Source organism: Gallinula chloropus, assembly GCF_964237585.1.
Source record: "Gallinula chloropus genome assembly, chromosome: 4".
Classification (NCBI taxonomy): domain Eukaryota; kingdom Metazoa; phylum Chordata; class Aves; order Gruiformes; family Rallidae; genus Gallinula; species Gallinula chloropus.
Window position 1 is genome coordinate 20,487,459 of NC_140088.1, and position 27,073 is coordinate 20,514,531.

Genomic DNA, 27,073 nt, shown 5'->3' on the forward strand with positions numbered 1-27,073 from the left:
GCAGGCCTTTGCGGTGACCACACCGGCCGGCACGGTGCCCGTCTGACGCGCAGCGGGGCTTGAAGCCGCCCAGAGCCCGCGTTGCTGTAGCGACATCTGCGCGGAGGTGGAAGCACCTTGACACCTCTCGATGTGCTGTGGGGAGCCTGGTAAATGTATCGGCGTGTTTAAAACTTACACTTGGGCAGAACTCTGAGGAGGAAGATGCCGATTGTTGTTTCCCAGGCATTAGCAAGTTGCAGAGCCATCCCCGAGCGTTTCAGGTTGAGAGGCCGTGGCTCCTCTGTAGCGGCTCTTCGGCTTCTCTTGGATGACTGAAGACATTTGCCAATTTGGGGTTTACAGGCTTCGAGCTGTGTTCAGCTTCTTGCAGAAAGGGCTCATGTGTGGCCCCTGTCCCACCTATGGCCCCTTTGTGGTACGGAGAATGGTTTGGCGATGAACCCATTGCCAGCAAAAGGCCTGCTGTACTGGCCCATGGTTTTTAGCAGACCATAATTAGTTCATGGGCTGTCTCAGGCATTCCCCTTGACCTGTTTGTGAGGCCTATGCTATCCTGGCTCTGCACCCATCTTCTATAGCCACTGTTTCCTGATATACACGTTCCTGCTCACCTATTTGCCATTCTGAGGCATTTTTCCATTTTATGAGGCAAAATTTTCTGATGAGCGATACGGTGAAGATGTTGTAAAAGGCGACTCCTGCTTTTTACCCTGAACCAGTCTGACACTTTACACATTCAGCTTATTTCTGCAGCCTAGAAATGACTGTTCTTTGAGTAAATCACTGTTTAGTAATTAACCTTTCTTTTTTTTTCTGCAAATATGTAGATCCTTCTGCATCAAATTCTTCACCTTCTCATGTTCTCCTTGGCAAACTGTTCTCAGTTACACTTTCATTAAGCTCTTCTAGGCAGTACTGCTTGATGTCCTGTTACACTCTTAAGACCTATTGAGCGTGGACTTCTGCTGCTACAGTGGATAAAGGGCTCTTTTATTATTAATTATGGAATGCTCAGAGCCTCTGGGTTTATTCGGGCATTCTTTTTCTCTTGACGACTGTGTTCTTACTATTGTTTTAGCAGGATATGAAGCAATGAAACAATAAATTGCCCTATGAGCATCTGCATCATTCAAGATAAATGGAGATGAATAGCTGTGGCGAGAGGATGGAAATCAGTAGGAGAGGGATGGGAAACGAAAGAGACAGAGCAGCAGTGGCACTGGAAGAAAAGGTAAAATAATTTCAAATGTACAAAAGACAGAAATTGTTTCAGAAGTTGGGGGGGTTTGATTACTCTCATTTTGTTTTATTTATCTGGTTTATGTTGTTTTGCCTGATTTGAATTTGCCTCAAAAGAACTTGGATTAAAAATGCAGCAGTCGGACATGTCTGATCTGCTGTCAATAGCAAGTTTTGGGGGGGGGGGGGGGGGGGCGGGGGGAGGGCTGGGTATGTGGTGGATTTTTTCCTGGCCTTTGATTTTCTCTCTTGGCTTTAACACTGCAAATTACTACAGTCCTATAGGTCTGTCCTGTCAAAGATTGATACAGGGACACGTCCACATATGGGCAGTTAAATTCCTTAGTTTAATCGCACACTGTGATCAGTGGAAGAGAAAACAGGTGCTGCCCATGACCTGGGATGCCATCATCCTGTTCTTGCACAACTGGAGGGACCTGTATAAATCTAGTATAAAACCAGGATTCAGATTCAATGTGAGAACAGCTGCAGGTTTAGCATGCACGTGCTTATCTAACTGAAGCTCCCTTAGGGACACAATTTCTTTAAAACCTAATTTATTCTTTAAGTTTGAAGTAATATAAAATTTAGTGCTGCAAAATCGTAATATTATGTAATATACCATAAATTTGGGATTGCTACATTTGTCACTAGGGGGAACGGGTTAATATTTATTTGGGAGAAATTATGGAGAGGTTATTTTTTCAATCAGAAAATTGGTGAGCTTTTCACAAAGTTAATTTAGGTACATCTGCATAATTTTGATTTGCTAGTAAAATGCTCCATGTTTTTATACCTTCTGTAGATTCATATCTTGGCTTGAAAAACAGTTGGGAGCAAAACCCATTTTATATCAGTAGGGCCACAAGTACTTTCCATAATACAAATCAGAAGATCAGATTTGCCGAGGCAAATGTAATAAAGACTAATGTGTCTGTATGAAAAGGAAAGATTGTGGACCCTGGCCAGTTCAGAGAAGCACTATCTGATTTTTACTTAAAAAAAATTAATCAGAAAGCACTCACTCCTTTGATTGCACTTTCTCTGGTTTGGGTTTGTGCAGCAAGATTTTGGTAGTGGGGGAGCCTACAGGGGTGGCTTCTGTGAGAAGCTACTAGAAGCTTCCCCCAGGTCTGACAGAGCCAATGCCAGCCAGCTCCAGGATGGACCTGCTGCTGGCCAAGGCCAAGCCCATCAGTGATGATGGTAGCACCTCTGGAATAACATATTTAAGAAGGTAAAAAGCCTTGAGCAGCAGCTTTTTGCAGCCAGAGAAAGGAGTAAGAAGATGTGAGAAACTTTGCAGACACCAAGGTCTGTGCAGAAGGAGGGTGAGGAGGCACTCCAGGCACTGGAGAGAGAGATTCCCCTGCAGCCTGTGTAGAAGACCATGTTGAGGCAGACTGTCCCCCTGCAGCCTATGGAAGATGATGAGGAGCAGAGATCCCACCTTCAGCATCTGGAGGACCCCACAGTGGAGAAGGGAACTCAAAGGGAAGCAGAAGACCTATAAACTGTGGAAACAGGGTCTGGGATCATGGGATGAATATAAGGATGTTGCCAGGGCCTGCAGGGATGCAACTAGGAGGGCTAAAGCCTGCTTAGAAATTAAGCTGGCAAGGGACATAAAAGATAATAAAAAGAGTTTTTTCAGGTATGTGAATAGTAAAAGGATAACCAGGGATAATGTAGGTCCCTTGTTAAATGAAGCGGGTATCTTGGTAACGGGAGATGATGAGAAGGTAGAGATACTGAATGCCTTCTTTGCCTCGGTCTTTACTCCGAAGGCTTCTCGGGACCCACAGATACTAGACGAAAGTAGCAGTGGTTGGGGAATGAACGGCTCACCTCTAGTTGAGGTAGGGGTAGTCCAGGAGCGACTCAAAGGATTGGATGCACACAAATCCATGGGTCCAGATGGGATACACCCACGTGTGCTGAGAGAACTGGCGGAGGTGATTGCGGAGCCACTCTCTATCATCTTCAATAGGTCCTGGACTACAGGAGAAGTGCCTGAAGATTGGAGAATAGCCAATGTGACTCCAGTCTTTAAAAAAGGCAAGAAGGAGGATCCCAGTAACTACAGGCCAGTCAGCCTCACTTCTGTCCCTGGAAAGGTGATGGAACAGTTTGTTTTGGATGCCATCTCCAAACAACTGGAAGAGAAGAAGGTTATGAGGAGTAGTCAGCATGGATTCACCAAGGGGAAATCGTGCTCGACCAATCTCATAGCCTTCTATGATGTCATCACCAACTGGGTGGACGGAGGGAGAGCAGTGGATGTCGTCTACCTTGACTTTAGCAAAGCTTTCGATACTGTCTCCCACGACATCCTGATAGAGAAGCTGAGGGAACAAGGGTTAGATGAGTGGACAGTGAGGTGGGTCGAGAACTGGCTGTTGGACCGGTCTCAGAGGGTCGTGATCAGTGGAGTAGAATCTGAATGGAGGCCTGTGACTAGTGGTGTTCCCCAGGGCTCGGTGTTGGGTCCAGTCCTGTTTAATATCTTCATTGACGACCTTGATGAGGGAATAGCATCCACCCTCAGCAAGTACACCGATGATACAAAGCTGGGAGGATTGGCTGACACGCAGGAACACTGCGCTGCCATCCAGCGAGACCTTGACAGGCTGGAGAGCTGGGCTGGGAGAAACCAGATGAGGTTCAACAAGAGCAAGTGTAAAGTCTTGCACCTGGGGAGGAACAACCGACTGTATCAGTACAGGCTGGGGGATGACCTGCTGGAAAGGAGCTCTGTGGAGAAGGACCTGGGGGTCCTGGTTGATGACAGGTTGGCTATGAGCCAGCAGTGCGCACTGGTGGCGAAGAGAGCCAATGGGATCCTGGGATGCATCAGGAAGAGTATGTCCAGCAGGTCGAAGGAAGTGATCCTCCCCCTCTACTCTGCGTTGGTCAGGCCCCACCTGGAGTACTGTGTCCAGTTCTGGGCTCCATGGTATAAAAAAGACAGGGATCTCCTGGAGAGAGTCCAGAGAAGTGCCACGAAGATGATTAAGGGCCTGGAACATCTCCCATATGAGGAAAGGCTGAGTAAGCTGGGTCTGTTCAGCCTGGAGAAAAGAAGGCTTAGGGGAGACCTAATTAGTGTTTATAAATATCTTAGACTTGGGACGCAGGGGGATTTGGCCAGCCCCTTTTCAGTGGTCTGTGTGGACAGGACTAGGGGCAATGGCTGTAAGCTGGAGCATAGGAAGTTCCGCACCAACATGCGGAAGAACTTTTTCACAGTGAGGGTGACGGAGCAGTGGAATAGGCTGCCCAGGGAGGTGGTTGAGTCTCCTTCTCTGGAGATATTCAAGTCTCGTCTGGATGCCTATCTGTGTAATATGAGATAGCGAGCCTGCTTTGGCAGGGGGGTTGGACCCGATGATCTCTTGAGGTCCCTTCCAACCCCTAAGATTCTGTGATTCTGTGATTCTGTGAAGGTGGAGATACCTGGAGGAGGCTGTGGCCCCACAGAGGACCCACTCTGGAGCAGTTTGTGAAGAATTGTAGCTCACAAAAGGGACTCGTGTTGGAGAAGTCTGCAAAGGACTGTCTCCCATGAGAGGGACCCCACGCTGGAGCAGGGGAAGAGTGTGAGGAGTCCTCCCCTGAGGAGGAAGGAGCAGCAGACACATGTAATGAACTGACCCCAATCCCCATTCTGCATCTCCCCGTGCTGCTCAGGGGGGAGGAAGTAGAGAATTAAGGAATAAAGTAGAGCCTGGGAAGAAGGGAGGGGTAGGGGGGAGGTGTTTTAAGATTTGGGTTTATTTCTCATTATCCTACACTGTTTGGACTGCAGAATAAATTAGATGATTTTTATTCCTAGAGTCTGTTTTGCCTGTGATGGGAATTGGTGAGTGATCACTCCCTGCCCTTAACTTGACCCACAAGCCTTTCAATACATCTTCTCTCCCCTGTCTAGTTGGGGAGGGTAGTGATAGAGCAGCTTTGGTGGACATCTGGCCTCCAGCCAGGGTCAGCCCACCACAGTCTCACATCAGGAAGCAGTATTCAAAGTAGAGCATGACACTGTATAGCTTACATTTTTTGCAGCTTGAGTTTTAATTTAATTTGTTAGAGTTGAGTTCTAATGCAGCTTTTTTAAAATGCTAATGGCATTAGTGCTGCTTGGGTACGTTTTTGTTTTATTTTAGTGGAGTATCCACCAAAGTTCAAAGTGATGAACATGGGGGAAAGAAACATACACAGAGCAAGGGGCTTTGAGTAAATTGTTGCTACTTGGGGGAAAAGCATTAAGCTACTGTGGTAGTTCTCTGAAAACATAATCTTGCAGCTAGTCAAGAAGACAAACAGCAGTAAAACATCTAAGACAGGAATTGAAAGCAACATAAATTCACGTACTGTCTCCATGGCCGTATCTTGAATCTTATGTGCAGTTCTGATCACCCGGGAGGGGAACTGGCAGATCTGAAATGATTTCCTTGAAATACAACATAGATGAGAAATGGAAAACAGGTAAAATGAATGAAACTTTGCAGCTAGAAAAGGAGATGAAGAAGGAGATGATGCAAGGGAAAGCTGTAAATTAACGAGTGGCATGGACAGACAGAAGAATCCTCCGTAATTCTAACTGCTTTTGACCTCATTTATAACTTCAGTCTCCACAACAGCCTATGCCAGTGTCATCCACAATTCAAACAAATATGATGCAAGAATGCACTTTCTCCTCTTTAAAAACTGCTTCCGGATAGAATTCCTGTGGTTTCTTCAGTGGATGGATGACTGCTTGCCATGGCTCGAGATGACAAATAATCGCTTCCCTATATATCTCCCCTGGCTGCCGAACACAATGCACCTTCTGGCTTGGGAAGGTACCCAGCAGCAGACTGCCAGAAATGAAAACAAGTGTGTCAGGGGGAGGATTGCATTGGACTGTCTCTGATACAGTTTTTTAAGCATCTGTTTCTGACTACAGTAGATAGCTGGGCATCTGCCTTCACCCAGCAGGACAGTTACAATTCCGCCTCATTAGCAGCGTAAATTGATTTTGCAAGATCCTTTTCACTGTTAATTTTCTGTCCTTGCTAAATTTTTGGGAGTGTTTGTTAATAAAGAAGCTCCTGCGCCATCTTCCACTGTTCAGTGTTTTCCTTCAAGTTCAGCTAGAATTCATCTCATTTCATACAATGTACCCCACATGAGCAACACATTGGAAGTCAGAAACATCCCAGAATTGAAAATTACTCTTCAAATAGCTTGGTGGACCACAGAATCTCTTGCTTCAATCAGCTTAATTACCTAATAAAATGCACTGAAAATTGCTTGGGAACAACAGAGCACTTCGAAACTCAGAAATGCCATATATTTCAAAGGGCTCATAAATGTGGTGCAACGGTAGCTGGAAAAAACCCCTCTGGTTTTATTGTCATTTGGGTAGCTGGAATCTGGAAATGCTTCTAAATGGTGGATACTAAAAATGCTTGGAAGACCAAAAGCTTAATGTTTTTCTTCTATGCAGCTTTGGAGTGTCACTTAGTCCTGAGTCCATGGGTTGGACTAGAACTGCTGTAAGCTTGATCTGAGGGTGTGCTCCCCTGTGCAGGGAGACGCTGCATCTTTCTGTGCCTCAGAAAAGTGATCTGCATTGTGATTATTATCCTAATGAATAGACAGAGCCCACAAGACCTTTGAGTGTGCAGGAGAAAATGGGTAAGGTGCTGGAGAAACACCAGAATTCAGGTGTCCTGGTTTTTTGCTGGGATAGAGTTAGCTTTGTGAAAAGAAGCTGGAGGGAGGCACAGCTAGGACAGCTGACCCAAGCTCACCAAAGGGATATCCCCTACTGCGATGTCATGTTCAGTATATAAGGGGAATGCTGTCTGCAGAGGAGGAGTCAGAGCTACTTGGGAGATGTCCTGAGCATCGGGTTCCAGGCAATGAGCAAATTTCATTGTATATTATCTGCTCTGTGTATTCTTTTGTATTTTTGTTGTTCTTACCCTCTCCCTGTTCTGTCGCAGTAAACTGTTCTTATCCCAATTCACAAGGTTTGCCTTTGTCTTCCCATTCTCCTCCCCATCCTACCAGGGGAGGGGTGAGTGAGTGTCCACGTGGTGCTCAGCTGAAGACGGGACTAAACCTAATGCCATTGAGCCATGAAGGGGGCAGAACCCATCTGTATTTCTGGAGTGGCGGGGGGATCCCAAGAGCTAAATGTACTGGAGGCTGAACTGAGTCTAACTGGCAACAACTGGGAGAAACACACCATTGTGACAGGCTCAGAGGCTCCATGGGTCCTAGGCATAGATTACCTCCAGAGAGGGTATTTCCAGGACCTGAAAGTGTACTGCTTGGCTTTGGGAATAGATGCTGTGGAGACAGAGGAAATTGAACAGCTGTCTACTTTGCCTGGGCTCTTGGAGGACCCTTCTGTTGTGGGGTTGCTGAGAGTCAAAGAAGAACAGGTGCTGATGGCTACCGCAGTGGTGTATCAGCAGCAATATCGCACCAACACCTCCTAATTCACATCCACAAGCTGATTCGCCAGCTGGAGAGTCAGGGAGTCATCAGCAGAACCCACTCACCCTGCAACAGTCCCATATGGCCAGTGCAGAAGTCTAGTAGAGAGTGGAGGCTGACAGTAGGTGGTTGTGGCCTGAATGAAGTCACACTGCTGCTGAGTGCTGCCACGCTGGGCACGCTGGGACTTCAGAGCAAACTGGAGTCAGAGGCACATGAGTGGTATAGCACAAATGGTATCACAAATGCATTTTTCTCAATCCCTTTGGCAGCAGAATGCAGGCCACAGTTTGCTTTCACTTGGAGGGGCATCTAGTGCACCTGGATTTGACTGCCCCAGGGGTGGAAACACAGCCCCACCATTTGCCATGGACTGATCCAGACTGCACTGGAAAAGGGTGAAGCTCCAGAGCACCTGCAATACATTGATGACATCTCTGTATGGGGCAACTCAGCAGAAGTCTCTGAGGACAAATGAGCAGCTGTGTGGTGCTCAGCTGCTGGCTGGTGCTAAACCAGGATATCAGGTGACTTATCCAGCTTTTTCATAATGAGGTGGGTGAGTGTCAACTGATGTGAAGACCTCTTGCCTTAAGCTCTAGATAAAGGCAGCAAGGCTAGGTTAAAGGCAGTACTTGTGCAGGATGGGAAGATTTTACATGCGACAGGGAAGGATAACTAGGCCAACACTGAAGCAAAACTAACTTTGCTTTAGAGAGAGGGAATTTTTTCAACACTGTTCCATCTTTACAACTTTTGACACCGCCTTGAATATAATCATTTTAGAACTGGGTCAAATTTTGAGTCCACATGGAATGTTAACTTATTAATTACTTTACAGAAGATTAATCTTAAACTTTTTGTGCTGTGTGGAATGCGGTATAATTATAAAAAAATCAGTTGACAAATTATTTTATTCACAGAAAAACTTTATTCAGTAAGAAAGTACCTTTACAGTGATAACAAAGTATGTCTAAAGGCCTCACCCACCGGCACTAAGTAAGGGAGATTATTGCTTGGGTGATGAATTATCCCTATGCCACTCAAATTTGGTGTGGGATTTTTTTTATTCCCCTCTAAAATAGGATTTCACCATGCTGCTGCTTACTTCTTCAATATACACACACACATATATATTGCACACCATGCGCAGAGACAGTATTGTTTCTTTTTCTAGATGTTAAATAAGCATCCTAAGTGGAGAGGTCCCTGAAGGTAACTTGTCTTTTAACACACTCAGGCTTGCATAGAGTACCTGTAGGATGTGCAGTGCTGATCTTGGGCACTCAGGCTGTCTGGCTGATGCGACTGATGAAGAACAGAGGGAGATGTTCACCCTGGTTGTAGACCAGCTATTGCAGAAGTGTTGTGAGGAAAGAATACATCTTTGGGAGAGGCTGGTGGGAATGGTTTTGTTAATACGTTAAATTATACCAGTGGATGCTTTTATCTTGTGTGAGCCAGGTGATGAACTTGGTACTTGGGTCATCCCCCTACTCATTCTGTTTAAGGTTGTTCACATGAATGAGTCTTCAGGATTGGGACCTGAAACTGTGATGCTGAGTTACATTTCCTCTTTGACCTTGGAGAGTATGAATAAGTACCCAAGACATGAAGAAGGGTTTGTATGCCCTAAAACTAGTCTTGTTTTCCCACCTATATCTGTTGATCTTTAAAAGATACTGACTTTGCAAAATCTTACTTTGCTTATGTCCTTCCTCAGTATGTCCAGTGACTTGCCTAGCATCTGCAATTTAAATAATGGCTGATGTAGGCCTTTTGAACGTAAGGAGGGCTGATGTTCTAGAAAAAAATAATTGTTTGGGTCCTTTGAAGGTTAACAGATTATCCAATAGATATTAAGACAAGCTGTGGAGTATTAAACATGAGATCAAAGCTTAATTCAGCCTGGCAGGATGCCCTTACCTGTACATTCTGTCTTTTGAAATAAGAATAGGATATCAGAGGTAAGACCCAGGAAGAAGGATATTAGGCATTTCCCGGCAAAAGACTTCATTAAACTAATGCTGTGGTTTAAATTAGTATATATACCTTGGGAATAATTGAAAAGAATAACATTATAGTTGAATACTTTTTATTTTAACAAAGCTAAACCTGCAGTGTTAGAATTGCCTAAACTAATTATTTTCACCAATATTCTTTTCCCCAATTGCCTAAACTAATTATTTTCCTCAACACTCAAAAAACCCCCAGTTGATTAGACTTTGGTTTGTTGTTTCTTTGACACTTAATAGCATATATAGTAGAGAGAGATCTGCTTTTTATCCTGCTATCAGGACAACATTTGACCAGCTAGTTCCAGAATGATGTCATTGAGGCATTTCCAACACACATGATAAAAACTTTCTCATCACCTTACAACTTCCTCAGCAGGATCTTATATATCCTCCTTTTGTAATACGTGCAATTTGTAGATATATAAAAGAGAAACAGGTGGCATTTAAAGTCATTGTCTTTTTATTTATTACTGCTATGTTTTTTAAGAATATGAAACTCCTTTTATCTCAAGGGTGTTGGCTCAAACCTATTCTGTGTTTGTAGCATGCATTTTCTTCTCTGCTGCTTTGGATGTCGGCACAGTTTGAACTCAGCTGTGTGCATGGGGGGGTAATACAAGCCCATGAAGCTCCCAAGAAATTTCCCTGAGGACTGTGTGGGACATAGCTCTCAAGGTTTACCTATCACAGTCATGGCCACTATACAGCAGGATTTACCAAAAGACAGCCAGGCACTCTTACAGTTTGTACAGCATAAATAAGGAAGCTAAATAAGAAGGCAAATTGATATACTTGCTTTATGTGCAAATTTGGGTGCTTGCACCAAGGCCTCAAATTGTCTGAGTAGTTAAACAAAGCCATCATTGTAAGCATTCATGTCATTCAGTGTCATTGAAGTCAGTGAATTTTTAATTATTTTAAATGGGATATTGATATCCTGATATTTCAGCATTCTCAAAAAGCTTTTTTTTTTCCTTAATGGGGCACACAAGGCAGAATATTTATGGTTGCTCTTTGTAGTGCTTACATGATCCCTTGACATTAAAGTAGCATTACTGAAGTAGTTGTTACCGCCTTCTGCTTAACGGAAAGAGAAGACTGCAATAAGACCATTTAGTCATATATGGAAAAGAAAGATTCCCATGTCAGATGGTTTATTTTTCAACTTTTTAGAAGTTGCACCTGCTAAAATAGAGTGGGGTGTTGCAGAATGCTTTATATTGCATAAATGTAGCAGGAACTGTTTTTGCCATTAGGGGTGGATTACTGTAACGGTAGTTTCCTGATGACTTCATAGTAAATTCCAGCTGCCCAAACAGTTATTTTCCAGAAGAGGTTATCTGTAGTGCACTTGCACAAAATTACACTTAAAAGGCCACTCATAGTTCCCCTGGGACTTATAAAACCAAACCTTTTGTCAAATCCTTAGTAAAAACAGAATTCTTTGTTTTCGTTCTGTGGCAGTGGTAACGGAATGGGCACTAGTGTAATTTGCTATTCTGGATTAAACAAATAAAAATTACATTATGCAGGGCAAGAGGACTGGAAGTCTGCAGTGCAAGCTTCCAGTCATGGAGGGATAGATAACACAATAGTTCTCAAATATTATTTTTTTTTCCTAGAGAAGTTTTAGGCTGGTGATGTAAAGATAAGGGCATACGGATTGCAGCACCCTACCTGGACTGGCACTCCTCCCTGCACAGTGGAGCTTTTTCAAGGCATGGGTAGCCACAGAGCAGGAGAGGATGGTGTTTCAGCATCTGGTCTAAGGGAGTAAAGATTCATTTTTGTATGGCATGTTAATATATAGTGGTATATGTCTTTCCTAGAGTAAATGTGGATTGATTATTATTGTTTGGTTTTTTTTTTTTTTTTAAACAGTAGCCTAATTGAACAAGCTCTTTAGGTAATGTCTTGATGGCAGCATTAGAAATTATCATGCCTAGTCATACAATTCAAAGGGTCTTTTCCAGACTTAAGAAGCCATAATTAATATGGAGTCAAACATTTCTGACAATTTCTGTATTTGAAATGCATATTAATATATATTTAATGAAGAATGCAAGATCCTATAATTGACTCTTCGATAAATCTTGTAGCAGGAAAATCAAATCTTGGAGTTTTACCAGTTTGTTGGACCCTAAGAACATCAAATAACTATCCTCTGCCCAATTCTGTCTAACAAATTACAGTATTCTGCAGGGATTTTGAATAACATGTTGATCGAAGGATCATTTAATCATTAATAATGATCCTTATTAGTTGTATTGTCTATATGTGTTGAAAATGTCATGCAGTTTTTAATGACTTTTCCCAACATGTCAGTGAAGTGAATAGTTTACCATCATCACGCTCACTTTGGGGAGGAGAGTGGTAGCAGTGGGGATAGTTGGCAGATTAACTGTTCGTAGAACTGAAGATCTTCCATCTCGCTGCTCTGGTCATTGATTTCTCCTGCATTCACTGATTATTGGCCTTGTTATCCACATGTGTAAGAGCCTGCCAACTCAAGAGCTATGATGCAAATCCTGCAAAAACTAATTAATTGATTTCTTTCATTGTTTTACTCACATGCAGGACAAACCCCCATTTTTTTTCAACCGTTTTCTCTTCCCTGGAGACTCTCAGCCACTCACCAGTGTTGCTTTGCTTTCCCATTGAATTCATTGAATGTTTGTGTTAAGGTGCAATTAGCTTCCATCCTTGGTCCCACTAAGTCTTGCAAGAATGATCTGCATTGCCATTCAGCATATAGATCCAACTTATATCCAATGTGACCATCTTCTCTGTGGAGTAATCTTCAGGTTCATGACTTGTCAGACCTCATTAATGACAATGAAGTCTTTCCAGTCCCTGTGAACAGCCCCACTGAAGCTAACACTAGTATGGGTCAGTGTTTGCTTGTCCTGTGCTTTTGACAGAGCCATAGATATCTCATTTGCTTTTTAACTTTTTGAATGAGTGGATGAGGTGGCTTTGCTGGAATGGTTTTACCTGTCTCAGAAAGTCAGGGGGACCTGAGGAAAGTGAGTGCTCTGACTCCGGTTCCTGTAGGTGTGCATGTGTTCTGCCAGGCTCCCTTCTTGCTCCTACACAGCACTGGATATTTTGGGGGTTATGGATTTTTGTGTAAGATTGATACCTCACCACTAGGATTCCTGCACTCGCAGCTATTCTGTGCTCCTCATTTTGAGGATGTTATTTTGATCCATTTTCAGGAGAAGATTCTTTCTTCTCTGGAGACAGTTGAAGAAGTGATGGAAGCACATAAAAAAAATTAGTTTTGTTTGCTGACAATGACTCATTTTGATTCCAGACAATTTGTAATGAAAATGCTTTTCTACACACTAATCCAATGCTGCGATAATTACAAGCAGCAGATCAATAGCAGCATGTATAGAATTGGAAGTGTTACTTCAGATATTAAGCCACAAATTGATCTCCCTGTCAAACCTTAAGTAAGTGCTGTATCAACACATATTTCAAACATTGGAGGACATTCAAAAATGTAATAGTGATGGACTAGTGATGGAAAGGAGGATATTAATTTGGTTTATGCAAGTGTGTTAACTCTTTACAGCCTAAATCTACACAGCCCTGCTGTTATCTCATGATGTTCTGCACTCACACTTTGCATCAGTGATTTCTGACTATTGCTCCACTTGGCTCCAACAACATCAGAGATTATCTCTGGATAACAACAATCCTCGCTTGAATTAGAAGGAGCCACCAGTACTTTCAGTCTTCTGCATCTGTTAAAGTATTCCAGCATTTATATGGCAGGTATTCTAATCCAAGTCAGTTATTGACCAAAATAACACTTTCTTATGAAAATAAAGACACCACCAGAAGGCCTTCATATCACATAAGATTTGCGAATTTTCTTATACCGATGACTGTTGCAAGTCAGTTTTGTGACTAAATCATACTGCCCCGCTTCAAAGGAACTAGAGGGAAAAAAGCTAAGAAAATCTAGAATTCCTTGGAATTCTAAAAAACAGGTGATATAAATTTATGGGCTGTAGTATTTCTTCCAAAAAATAAAGACGCTCGATGGTTTTGAGATCACTTGTCTCTCTTAATGGGCAGAAGTATGAAAGCTGTCATTATGCTACTGTGGGCATGTTGAGGTTTTGGAAGCTGCAAATGTCACTTTATGGTGTTTCTTTTATAAACCATTAAGAAAGACTGAAAGGGGCAATGTGTCTCTGAAGAATTTGTTCTTGAATATGTTTTTTTAAGCATTGACCATTGCTGTGGCTCAGATTGAGCACATTTGAGAAGTCAGCTTCTTCTTCAGGAGTGCTTGCCAGGTACATGCAGTGATCTCAAAAGAACAGCTTGATGCTTTCTGTGGCTTGCCTCTTCACTGGTAAGCGTTATGGAAGGAGCACTTAGGAGTGTGAGGTTTTTGGTCCTCTCCTAGTGTTAGGAGATCCTGCAGGGAAAGGTTTGGCAGGCGGTTAATTTTTGTTGTTATTCTTCAGATAAGGACTGCTATATTTTTCTGACAATACTGAGTCTTTTGAATTTCTTTTGGTAGTGCAGAGATGAAGAATTTTGGCTGAACGTGAATAGTCAGAGCAAGAAGTTGCTTGGTGTAAACCTCTCACATCTACTAACCGGTCAGCCCTCTCACGTAGAGATGACTAGCTGGGCAGTAAGAACTTCTGCTTTTCCTAACAAAAATCACCCCTGTGTTTAACTGTTTATTTGTATGATGGGGAAGGAAGGTGGTAATTCTCAGGTCTTGGCCACCATTGAAGCCTTGTCAGCCACTTATAATTAGCTTGATTATTTAATTACTTTTTCCAGCACTAAGAATACGTATTGCTTCGCAGCAGAGAACAGAGGAAAACTGCAGGTGTCCCTTCAGCAGAGAGAGAAGGCTTTTCTCTAGTCTAGCCTTTTGTTGTTACTGCAGTGTTTCCAGCTGTGATACTTCCTTGCTGCCAAGTAGTAGTAAATAGCTGTATAAATCATTGTAATGCTTGTAGCATGTGGGTACAGCCAGTTGCTTTTTAACACTAACGGGTGTACAGACACTTATTCTCATACTTCAGAGTTAATTGTTATTATTTCTGTAAAAGGAATAGTTTTGGGAATTGAAGAATGAACACTTTTGAAGAGCTTCATTTTCAGACTTTAGATTTCATTCCTCAGTTGAAACATGCACAGTTTTGTTTAAACTGTGTTTTACCAAGACTCTTCAAAACTACAAGTCAGTAGTCATGCCTGCCTGACCTAGAAGGCAGTCAGTAACTGTGCAGGTACATTTCATTTAGGACAGACTGCTGCTGTTAGTATTACCTATAGGCAGAGCTCAAAATGTGGTGATGTGTCTTGGTGCTGGCACTAGCAGCCTGGAGCTTACAGAGTTCTACTGAGTGCTGTTTGCACATCTCAAGAGGGCATGGGTAGGTGGAAGGCCCATGTGGATAGGAAGTCCATTGCCACTGGAGAAGGGTGAGTGGAGTAGCGAGAAGACTGGAAAGAACTGGTATCCTGAGCTGTTTGTTCTTGCCTGAATTCTTTGTACAGTGCCATAGGTATACCTGGCTTTTTATATAACTGCAAACAATGGTTTGCTGTGAAAGCTTACACTCAAAGCTGGATGAGATGTGGGACTAGGATAGCTCTTGAGGGTGAAGAAAAGGATAGAATATATGTTAATGTGATGCATTGCTTTGTGTTCTTTCTGAGAAACCTGTATCTCCATAGGCACTTGCCAAGTTGCAAAGAAGGTCAAAATAGATTTTGCTAAAGCATAATGAATACGGGGGAAAAAACCAGACTGATTTTTGTCCTTTTGTCCAAAGGATATTGAGATGAACGTGAAGTGGAATCCTGGCAGAGTTTCTCGTCCGGCCTCAGCTGCAGGCCGGGTGGCTGATTTGAGTTGGCGAGGCAACCTAAATCCCAGTCCGCTGATTAAAGATGACAGAGAGCTACTTATGGATAAATACCTTTCCCCCAGGAAACTGGTGAGTAGACATCCAACTTTTTAATGAAGTAGAAAAGGCAAACTGGCATATACAGAGCTGTATTAACTTAACCTTCCAGCTGCTCTTGTGATGATTGTAGGTTGTTGCATATCTGACAGGTAGACTACTGCATAAAGTAGGTTCCATCTTATGGAAGTTTATCAAATGTTTTTCCTCCTTTCACCTAGTCTCATATCAAAAATATGCTCACCATGAGTGTTGCTGTCTTTACTGCCAGATTTCTTGAAGCAGTGTGAGACAAAGTGTGGGTAGCATAATTGCAACTTAAACAGATCTCATTAATGCCATCTGAAGTACCTCGAATCTTAGCATTAGAAAAAGCTTTTTACATTAACCTTGTTCTAGAGATTGGAAATTTCACTTTAAAAGCACAACTATTTTCTGAATAAGTTAAATCCTCTGTCCTGCTAAGAAGCCAATTAAAATACTCTGTGAGTGCAATAAGTACTTTCTATATATGTCAAAGTGTGTGAAATTTCAAAACACATTTGAAAGCTGTGTTCCTTTTTGACCACAGGAAATGGTTTTGGCATGCAGCCTGTTGAAAAAGAGTAACATGCTGAAGCCTCTCATGAAGGAATACTTGGTTGCATATTGTGCTGTATTTGCTTAGGACTAATTAACAGTGAAATCCTTTGGTACATGTAGGAGCTGAGAAAATAACCTCACTTATCTCTTCTGAGGAAGGGAGACCTGAAAGCAGGAGTTAAGGGGAGAAGCTGCAACTTTCTGTGTTGCAGAGCTGGATAGAAATTAGTGAAAGGTGATGGGGCCAGGGCTGTGGTTTGGGTGCTCCCAGTGGGCAGGGTGGTGATAGTGGCAGCGTGTGTGATCCTCTGTGCATTCACTGCACTGATGAAGATAGACAGCATGTGCAGGGGGCACACTCCTGCTGCATGTTTCTGCCAATCCCTAACTATTTACCAGTCACAGTTTTGACTGCGCGCTGCAGATTCGACAGCGAGTTGTTCTTAGAAGTAGCTAAATGGTTTAGTGTTTATAAAATGTTTGGAGATGCAACAATCCCTTTCTGCAGAATGTATATTTTAAGTTTTCTGGAGAAAAATTGATGTATGATCTTACGATCTACACCATTCACTCTCCTTTGGCTCATGTGAACCCCTGACAACTCCTTGGCCTTTTTTTTTTCTTTTTAAATCTGGCATAGAGTTTGACCAGTCTGATGTGTTTGTGGCCCACAATACCTTGTATAAACCCAACGGGAAGCTCTCAGATTAGTATGTTTTTCTAGGGCATGAACCAAAGCCCATTAGAGTAACCAAAACAGCTGCCCTCTGACTTCAGTAAACTTTGAATTAAGCCCTTAGGAAGTTCTTTCGCTGGCATGAAATTCTTCTATTTTCTGAAACTCTGCTGCTCAGTTCACAGTAAATTGTAAGCAGAAAAGTGTATGTATGGTGATGCTACCCACATTCCATTAAGTTGCAGTTCATTATTTTGCAATGTGTTTTTAAAATATGGATCCAAAGTTACATCCTCTCACAGTTCTAGGCTATTTTTAAAAAGGGGGGGAAAACGCATTATCATTCATATGTACCTTTTTGAACTTAATCAAGTCTTGCCTCTTTAAGATTGTGTGTGTTAACATGTGTAAGAAATTCCATTTCAGAGATTTTTTTTAACTGGATGCATACCGTCCTAGTAATTTGTCTGGACACAGTTATTTCCTGGCCCTGGAAACCCAACATTTGTGTTGGCATAGCTGGGATACTTCCTGCTCAGAGGAGAAATTGTATGACATTGTCAAGGAAACATTAACAATGTTTATAGCTTGTTGAATAACATATCAAATCTATCTATTCTTTGACCTTTGCATTGATCAATTGGAAACTGTGGCTTCCATAAATTTACTTCCTTTGGATTTGCAAATGTAAAAATAGAGACGCTATTCAAACATTGAATCCCAAACAAGTTTTCACGTGTGTATTTTGTTAAAGAACCACAATGCCATTGACAACCAAATGGTTCGAAAGGCTGTTTTGCTTAAATCAATACACTTTCAATATATTCTTCATTGTCATTTAGTTGTGAATATTTTAGGAGTTATTGATTGTATTTGCTGAAGTGCTCTAAGAAGGAAACCAATAGATTTTTTTAAATACATGCTCATTAAAGTAAAATTATTTTACATTCAAATAAGGAAATTTGCCTCAGTTCTGCAGTGTTTCTAGACAGATTTCTGGACACCTGGTGGAGGCTCCTCAGGACAGTTTCTGTTCTGAGATACATACTCAGCTTTACCCCTTGCCCTTTGTCGTGGTTTTACCCCAGCTGAGGGCCAAGATCCATGCAGCTGCCTGCTCCTTAAAGGAAAAGAGCAGGAAAAGGGAAGTGTGTGTGTGGGGGGGGGGGGGGGGGGGAAGAAGTAAGGGAACGGAAAAGGAAGAGAAAGGGGCAAATAACCCCAAAATTAAGAAACTAAGAGGCCCATGGGTTGGGATAAGGATAGTTTACTAAGATAACAGAAAGATACAATATAACAATGCTAACAGGACTTCAAAGCAAAAATATTTGAAGCTGTTGATACACAATGCAGTTTCTCACCAAACCACACAGCTCAGGCCGTGCCACCCAGAGCCGTCCCAGAACCCGACCGTCCCCCAAGAACCGCGCGTCCCGGAGCCGCCCCTGCTCTTCCTCCCGTCAGCCCCCCGATATCCTGGGCAGGACGTAACTGGCGTGGAATACTCTCTTTGGTCAGTTAGGTCACCTGTCCTGGCTTCGCCCCTGCTTTCTCATGAAGAGCTGAGACTGTCTGACAACAATTAACAACATTAGGGTGTTATCAGCACTGCTCCCATTTTAACTCCCAAACACAGCATTCCATCCGCTGCTACAAATGAATTTAACTCCATCCTGACCAGAACCAGGACACCCTTGCAATGTTCTGTCTTTCACCAGCTGGGTTTGACCTCAGGATGTCTGGAAAGTCTAGTTGTGCAGAATCTGTGAAGATTGGGTGCCTTGGATTGCAGCCTGTGGCTCTGTCTCTACCTGCATTTTTTACTCATTTTGTCCTTTTTCCAGGGGAATAGCAATCTGTTTAGAAGTAAAAACGTTAGCAGTCTATATTAGCAGGGACTCGTTATTAAAGACTTGCTAAAAGGTGTGATACTTGTATTCCTTACTTTATTTGTTTCTTTGTTTTGGTGGGGTTGTTTTTTTTTTTTGTTTACTTTTGTTTTGTTTGGTTTTGGTTTTGCCTTCTTGGACCCCATAGCTTATAAGACAACCTCTACAAAACCACTAGTCCCTTGTCCATTCTCTTCGTTTCCATAGCAGACCATTACCTCACCTCACTTAACTTATGCTCGCTCACAAAATACAGGGTTTGTGGTCTTCTCTGTGGCCTTGTTTCAGCACAATGTTCACTGTGAAATCCTGTGTGATTCTATATCCCCATTCTGATAATCACATCTGTAGTTTCTGCTTGTTGCCATCTCTCTTGCTGCGACCATCACATAGTGCCCTTTTATATTTGAATACTCTCCATCCAAATTACAGGTCAAAAGCTTTTGATGCAAGGCTTGGTATCATTAGATGTTGTTTTTATTCTTTCTGCTACTGTCAATGTCAATTTTCTGTTGTACTGTTTAATCTTCAGCTCTATGAATAGGCATTCTTGTTTTCCTATTTGTACCTGTCCTATTAATACTTCAGCACCCTGCTCTGCCTGTACTTGTGTCATGCTTACGTGTTGTTGTCAGATATTGTAGAATACCAGAGTGAGCACATTCCACATTCTTCCTTTGTTCTGAAGTCTGGATGTTAGTGGGCAATGCATCACAATTAATTTTTAACTTTATTAGGCCTAAAGCAGAGATTTCTCATTAAGTGTGGGGGAACTGAAATTAAGGGCTCCACCTGTCTTGAATCAGATTTTTATTTTGTTCCATTAACCCCCATCCCCTCCCCACCATTTCAAAGGATCTTTTCTTTCCCTGACTTCCACAAAAAGCTTTCCACTTCTCAGAATAAACTCATTTTACAAGGTCAAATGTCTTCCAGATACTGTCATGTTATCAAAACTAATCACATTTGTGCGTGATCTCTAAAGAAGAAAGGAAGTATTCTTTTTTCACTATTTATTGATCCTGCTCCAATTAATCATGTTTTTTAAACTTAGGAACACGTGTTCGGAAGTGGTGTTTAGTTTTGTTGCTCAGGAGGTTAGGGTGTATTTCATATGGTATGCACTCATCCTCAGGGGGAGAAGAAAATCCTGGAGGGTCCTAGAAGAACATATTGGATTCTTGCTGAAATGACTCAATCATTTCCTTTATTTCCTTGGCAGAAAGTTTTCCTCTCAGTTGTAAGCTAAATGGATTTCAGAAAAAAAACCTGGGGATCAAGCAAGCAAGTGCAAAATCTTGATAAATTGAGTGGAGTCAAGAAGATGGAAGCAACTGAATTTGGATCTGCTGAATTCTTTATTAGCATTGTATAATAAGTCAAGAAATAATTTTTAAAAAGGTTTGAAGGGACCTCTGGAGGTCCCAGTTTGATCTTCAGCACATCTACTTTCAAAGTCAGATCAGATTGCTCAACGTAGCAGATAGTAGTAAACATACAGGAAAAAATTTACAAAGCCAGATTTAGTTTCAGAGCTTTCCTCCTGTTATGTTCTTACCCTGACACTAATGCCCGTACTACAGTGAAGGCTTGTGGTTGTTAGATTAGTGTTCATCTTGCCGCTCAGGCATCAGGAATCACTGTACTTCCATGCGTAGGGAAACAGGCACATGCCTTTGTATGACAAAAGCAGATTGTCATTTGCATCCAGTCAGAGCTGGTTAGCTAACATTAAATGAGGAGCTGAACTGGAGATGGCAAGGCTGGGCAGGGGCGTGTCCGTATAGACCCACTGGCGTGACTTGGAGGCTTTGGCACAAGAATAAAGATGTTTTTGCTAATGCATCCACCACTACTTAAATTTCACAATTACTGCCTTCATCTACGCTTCTCATACAAGCCAAGAAGATCTCTCTTTGTCACAGTTTGAATGCCCAGCCAATCTCTTCACCTGAGCTGAGAGAAGAATGTATTTGTGTGTATATTCAGAAAGTAGTGAAATAACATAATCATGGGCATCTGCAGCATGTAGCCATTCTGAAAGGCAGATTGCATATGGGACCACAGGGAAGTTCTGTTCCTTCTCATTGAAAATCCCTCAACTTAGAGTCACTCAAAACCTTGTTACGGTTCTAATAATTTTCCTCTTAGCAGAAATATTTTGTCAGGCTTGTAGCAATGTAGGGTGGGATTTTTTTGTGCGGGGAGAGATTAAACTTGAGATGGGAATTTGAAATAAAATCCCTGCAAAAAGCAATGAACACATGAATGGACATGAATCTAGTATTTGCATACAGGTGTAGTATTAAAAGAAAATAAGCTCAGCACTCAGGAATTCCTGTCTTAGCCAAATTAACCAGGATCAGCAAAATAAACGCACAGCTGGAAATGCTTCTCTGACAGCTGCACGCAACATGCTCTTCAGCAACATATCTACTTTTCTTTGAGTATGTGAAAAATCTAGGGAAGAGAGAAGAAATCAGTTGTATATGCCAGCTTTAATTAAACAGATATTATTTGCCAATTAAAGAATTTACAGAGAGCTGCAAGTGTGACTTGAACTGGATTTCCCGGGATCCCCAGGTGACTGCTTTGCCAATTGGGAAGCTCTGCAAGCACTGAAGTATTTTTCACTTGCAATTTTTTACAGAATACTTATTGGCTCTTCTTGTCAGTCAGAGGAAAAGCTTTCCAAACTAGTGCATGGTCTCCAGTTAGATATTGGCCAGACGTTTAGGATTATGGAAACTGTCTGTGAGCCATCATGGAGATGCTTCTTAAAACACTGGCTAAATTATTTACCAATAGCTTCTGCATGATCTCATGGAAAATAGTTTTCCTTTAAATTTTGAAGGAGGTGCAGAAATGTAAAGTGAACTTTATCTGCCTTTGTTCTACTTGTCATTTATTAATCTTCAAAGGATTGAGCTTTACCATGGAAATTTAGCCTTTCAAATGAACAAATTTAGGTTTGAGTACACTTGCTGCCCAGGATCAGGCTCTCAGGCCACCTTCTTAGTCATCATGTGCCAGAAAGATTTTGATGTTTTATTCTTCAGAAAGTATCTTCCTTCCCTATCTAACTGATACTTACCTCCCTGGGCAGGAGAGGGGTGGCAAGCAGAATCCTCTCTGGAACACCAACTATCAGCCTGGAATTATAGTTAGTTTTTTCAAAGTATCTTTTTGATGTAAAGTAACTCTGAGTATATCCAATTCCGCCTAGAATAGATCCTTGGTCCCTTTTTGTCTGCTCTTCATTGAGCAGCCAATGACATCCCTACATGGACCCTCATGTCTGTAAGCATTCCTGGGCCACAGGCAGAGACACTTTCTGTCCCTGTCTGGCAAAACAGCCCTTTCAGCTGAGGGCAGGCAGTCATTACCTGAAGCTACAGTGGGATACCTCTGATTTAGGGCAGGAGTCTCTCCTAAACCTGGCAGAGCCCTGGTAATTAAGAGATGCAGAGCCCCTTAACATCACTTCTACTCACATGGTGTCAGGCAGCTCTCTGTCCAAGTTGATCCCTTCAGTGTGTTTGACTGATTTTTTTTCTTCTGCAACCCAGTAACAAAAAAATTCTTCCTTTCAAATCTTGATGAAAGTTCCCGTGCCTTGAAATTAAACATGAGCATAAAAAGGAGACCTTGCTATATACGTGTCATCTTTATTTTAAATGTTTCCACATCCTTGCCTAAATCTCCCCTGTTCCTGGTGCCAGAATTTTAGCGGTGACACATGAGACGAATCACACTTTCAGTTACACCAGTATGCCAAGAAAAGTGCCTGGGGAGTAGGAGTGTCCTAACTATCTTCCACAGAAACCGTTCACCGTGTAACCTTCTCTTGAACTGCCGTCCTGGCCTCTTGCTTGACAACTACCTTGCAGTGAACACCTGGGGTCTCCGTGCTTCTAGTGCCTTTATGTTAGGTCATATCCTCAACCCCAGACTGTTCCTCATTTCATGCATGTTGTACAATAGCTTTTGCGTTCCGCGGCCAATCAGTTCCAAGCTTTCCAAGCATCTCCACAGCATCAGCAGATGGAAGGACAGCAGTTTTCACAGAGACTCCTGGAAAAGCAGAATGGGGAAGTGTGGACCAGGAGCCCTAGTGAACGTGTTGCATCTGGTTATCACACACTTCAAGGCGGCTCTCTATAGATGAAAGAGCTGGTGATGGCAGCCAATAATCCTTTCCAGCACTGGAGCCACAGCTCTGCCTCTATGAAATATGGGTGCACTAAGAGGCTCATCTCTCAGACAGGGGAGTACAGATGGGGGATGAAAGAGGAAAAGGAAGCCAAAGCAGCACACTGGCAATCCCTAGTACGAGGAAAAGGAAGCCAAAGCAGCACACTGTCAATCCCTAGTACGAGGAAAAGGAATAGGGAACCCTAGGAGAGGAGAGAATATAGCTTTATGCAGCTTTTATGCTTGGATTTTGAAAAAGGAGAACAAGGAGTAGGACTGTGAAAGGAGGCTGTCTAGAATAGAGCAGGGAGAAGGACAGTGTGCGGGGAATTGCAACCAGCGAAGGAGAAAGGCAAAGGATCCTTCTGGTGCCAGGACCTTCTGCAACTCCACTGAACAAGTGTATGACCCTTATCTTATTAGTTGTTCTGAGACCTTTCCTATTCCTTCAGCTATTGATGTACACTCTTAAAACTGTTTTCGTGGGGTGAGGGGTAATTTTCAGATGAAGCTTCATGTAATGACATTAAGCTTGTGTCCAAGTCCAGCAATCCAAGTATGTGGTTGTGTGCCAGAATGTCAGCTAGCTCGTTTCTCACATACTCTTGTACTGTGTGACAGACTGTGTCATCTGCTGGAAAGCATTACTGCAAAATCTGTCTTGCAGTGGAGGATCTTGTGTTTACTTGGGAGGAGAAGGCAGTCTGTAGTTGGTAAGCTTGGATTCTTTATAGGAGCAAAACTGTCTCTGTGGTGGCTGCTGGGCATAAAAAGTAAATTTCTGGATGCCACTGGAAACTCCTGTTTTCACCTTAGACCTTTGTTTCTCATACTCTGCTGGGGAGGCAAGAAAATCTAGAAGCTTTCTTTGGCTCAACCTGCTTAAACTCACAGTTTAAAAAAATTAGATAAAGAATAATTTTAGACACAATGTTTTAAAGACAATTCAAAAGCAGCTGAAGATTTGGGATAGTTCTGTTTCTTAGGAGTCCAAATCAAAACCTGTGCTGGGTTGACCCTGACTGGAGGCCAGGTTCCCACCAAACCCAGTCTATCACTTCCCCACCTCAGCTGGAAAGGGGAGAGAAAAAATAGTGAAAGGCTGAGGGGTCGGTATACAGACAGGGAGAGATCATTCACCAATTATGCTCATGGGCAAAACAGACTCAATTTAGAAAAAAATAATCTAATTTATTACCAACCAAATCGAAGTAGGATAATGAGGAATAAAACCAAATCTTAAACCATTTCCCCTACCCTTCCCTTCTTCCAAGCTTAATTTTACACCTGATTTCACTACCCCCTTTCCCCCAGCGGTACAGAGGGACGGGGAATGGGGGTTGTGGTCACATATGGTCTCTCTCACATATGGTTCATCATATATGTTCCTGTGGAGGACCCCACAGTGGAGCAGGTGGATGCACCCAAAGGAGGGAGTGACCCTGTGGGAAGCCTGTGCTGGAGCAAACTCCTGGCAGGACCTGCAGCCCATGAAGAGAGAGGCCCACACTGGAGCAGGTTTGCTGTCAGGACTTGTGACCCTGTGGGAGGCACACGCTGAAGCAGTCTGGGCCTGAAGGTCTGCACCCCATGGAAGAGACCCACACTGGGGCAGTTCATGAAGAACTGCAGCCTATGGGAAGGAGTCATGTTGGAGAAGTTTGTGGAGGACTGTCTCCTGTGAGAGGGACCCCACACTGGAGCAGGGAAAGAGTGTGAGGAGTCCTCCCCTGAGGAGGAAGGAGCAGCAGAGACAAGGTGTGATGAACTGATCACAACCCTCATTCTCTGTGCGTGGAAGGATCCACTAAGAACCCAAAGCTGATGCAAAGGAGGTGGTGGGACATGTAGGCTGGAAGCTGGAGAGAGCAGAGCTGGGTCATAGCAGGAGGCAACAGAGGATGAGAGCAGTGGTAATGTCAGATTGTTTCAGCTGCTTGTGGAATTGCAGTCTGGCATCTCAGGACTTCACAGACGTGCTGCAGTTTTCACTGGCTATCTGTTACTTTCTGTCCTCCTGCTTACCTCTGCCAAGGCAAAATCTACATATATGTATCAACACAGACTAAGATATTAGGAAAGGTCCTGTGATAAGATAGGAAAGATCCTGCATGCATACATGCCCCCTTGCTTAGTGCAGTGGTAGATCCTATTATTAAACTGTGAAAGATTTTGGAGGTTTCTATTTACATTGCCTTGATCTTTTAAAAGGAATTTTTAATTCTTAGAATTAATGTTATCTTCTTTCAGAATAGTGAGCTGAGCTAAAATCATGTTTCCTTCTCAAAGTTTTGGGTTAAAAGCCAAATTGTTTTACTGAATTTTACTACCTAGTGCCCTTTTGATTACAGGTGACACTTACAGGTAACGCTTCCTATCTGATGAGGATTAGTACATGACATATGCAAATCTTAAAGCATGGGCATAATGTTTAAATGAAGCTAATTGTCTTGTAGGTCAGCTGTTGATTGGCAGCTTGAATGAAACCCTCAGCCTTGACTCTTTAAGCAATGTAGAAGTTATGTGAGACTAGAGTAATTCGGAGTTACAAGGAAGATCTTTGAATGCTAAATTTATTTCATTGTGATCATGCAAGTAGCCATTTTGACCTAGAATATGTATTGACAAAGCACTGGTTGAAAGCCTTTCTAAACCTTTTTGCTCCTGTATCATCTGTTTTACTGCATAGATGCATATCTCTGCTTATCTTTACAGAAAGCTTTGACAGGGGTAGATGATCTGCAGCAAGTGGAGACCCTAGAAATGCGAGTAGATACTAGAGAGAACAGCTTGGGAAACTTTGGTAAGAAAACACTTTATGTTCTGCATACTGTCTCAAATTTTTCCTTATGATGTCATGAAACAGGACTGGGCACTCGGAAACCAACAGGCAGTGTAAAGCACTGTCCTGCTGAAGAGCTCTTGGAACATAATCTCCCTGGTAGCTCTCACTCCTTGGTATCTCTTTTCTTCTGTGAGACTCTAAATAGGACTGAAAACTATGGCAGTAGGATGACACCACTTCTGTCTAAAGCCAATTAGTTTGAACAAGTTCCTCTTGAATGACACACTGCGAGGCCTTAAATGAGCATTTTCTGATTACCTGGCCCTCTAGAGTACTCGGGGCTACTCTAGCAAAACAGTAGCCAGAGTTCAGTTCTCTCCACTGTAAGATTCCCCTGTGGCTGAGAAGTTGCTAGTGATATCAGGCTGTCTTTGTGTCCTGCACTGCCTCATCAAGCTGTGCTCAAGGAAGGTCCTATACACAGGTCATTTTGATGAGCCCCAAACAGGCCTAATGCTGGTGATTCTTTTCTATGTCATCATCACTACACTGGGGAAGTAAGGAAGTACCAACAGGATTCCCTTTCTAGCAGAGCTAACACCGAGAATGTGAACCCTTCCTTTTTTCCAGTACTGGCAGTTATTTCTGTCATGTGAATTCCCATCACAACCAGGTCCATCTTCTGCTAAGTATGGCAGGGTAATGTTTTCTGTGCCAAAAGGTGTCCCCAAAAGTGGGTGCTGGCATTTTCAGCCAAGCAGTCCATTTTCACATGCACAATGTATATAAAGCCAACAACCTTTAGTGGGTCTTCTGATGTTGATTTGTCAAGAATGGTTAAGCAAGCACAGTGACGGGCTTTTGCCTTGAATTACATACCCACTTTGTATTGGTTATTCTGCTTGCTTCATAAATAGGTCTCTTTCTGATAGTGACTTGGTAATTTAAGGTAAATTACATCCGTTTCTTTCAGAGATCACAATCTATTCAGTCATGCTTCCTCCAGATGATAAGAAAATCTCATTATGCCATTTCTACCATGCTCGAAAGTGGTGCTCCCATTCCTATGCCATTTTACATTAGCTCTGACAAGCTAGCAAGATGTTTCACCTTTTTCACTCTGTACTTCCCTTCCCTTTCCATTACTGGAATAAATCCCTTGCTTTCTGGTCCCTGTGGTTAGGCTTTTGCAACTTTTACAGAATACAGAGCACTGTTCCCATGTTGTAAACAATTTCTATCTTGCT

At 42.6% G+C, this 27,073-nt stretch overlaps 1 protein-coding gene across 1 annotated transcript in view; it reads left to right on the forward strand.

Annotated features, from left to right (window-relative positions):
- Nucleotides 1-382: 382 nt before the first annotated feature.
- Nucleotides 383-27,073, forward strand: part of LRRC56 (leucine rich repeat containing 56) — a gene marked incomplete at both ends in the record, with an annotated part of 67,727 nt that continues 41,036 nt past the window's right edge. Inside the window, 3 exons of the mRNA XM_084263122.1 lie at nucleotides 383-418; nucleotides 15,569-15,733; nucleotides 25,757-25,844. Of these exons, the coding sequence (XP_084119248.1) occupies nucleotides 383-418; nucleotides 15,569-15,733; nucleotides 25,757-25,844 (289 nt within the window). The remainder of the gene's footprint in view (nucleotides 419-15,568; nucleotides 15,734-25,756; nucleotides 25,845-27,073) is intronic.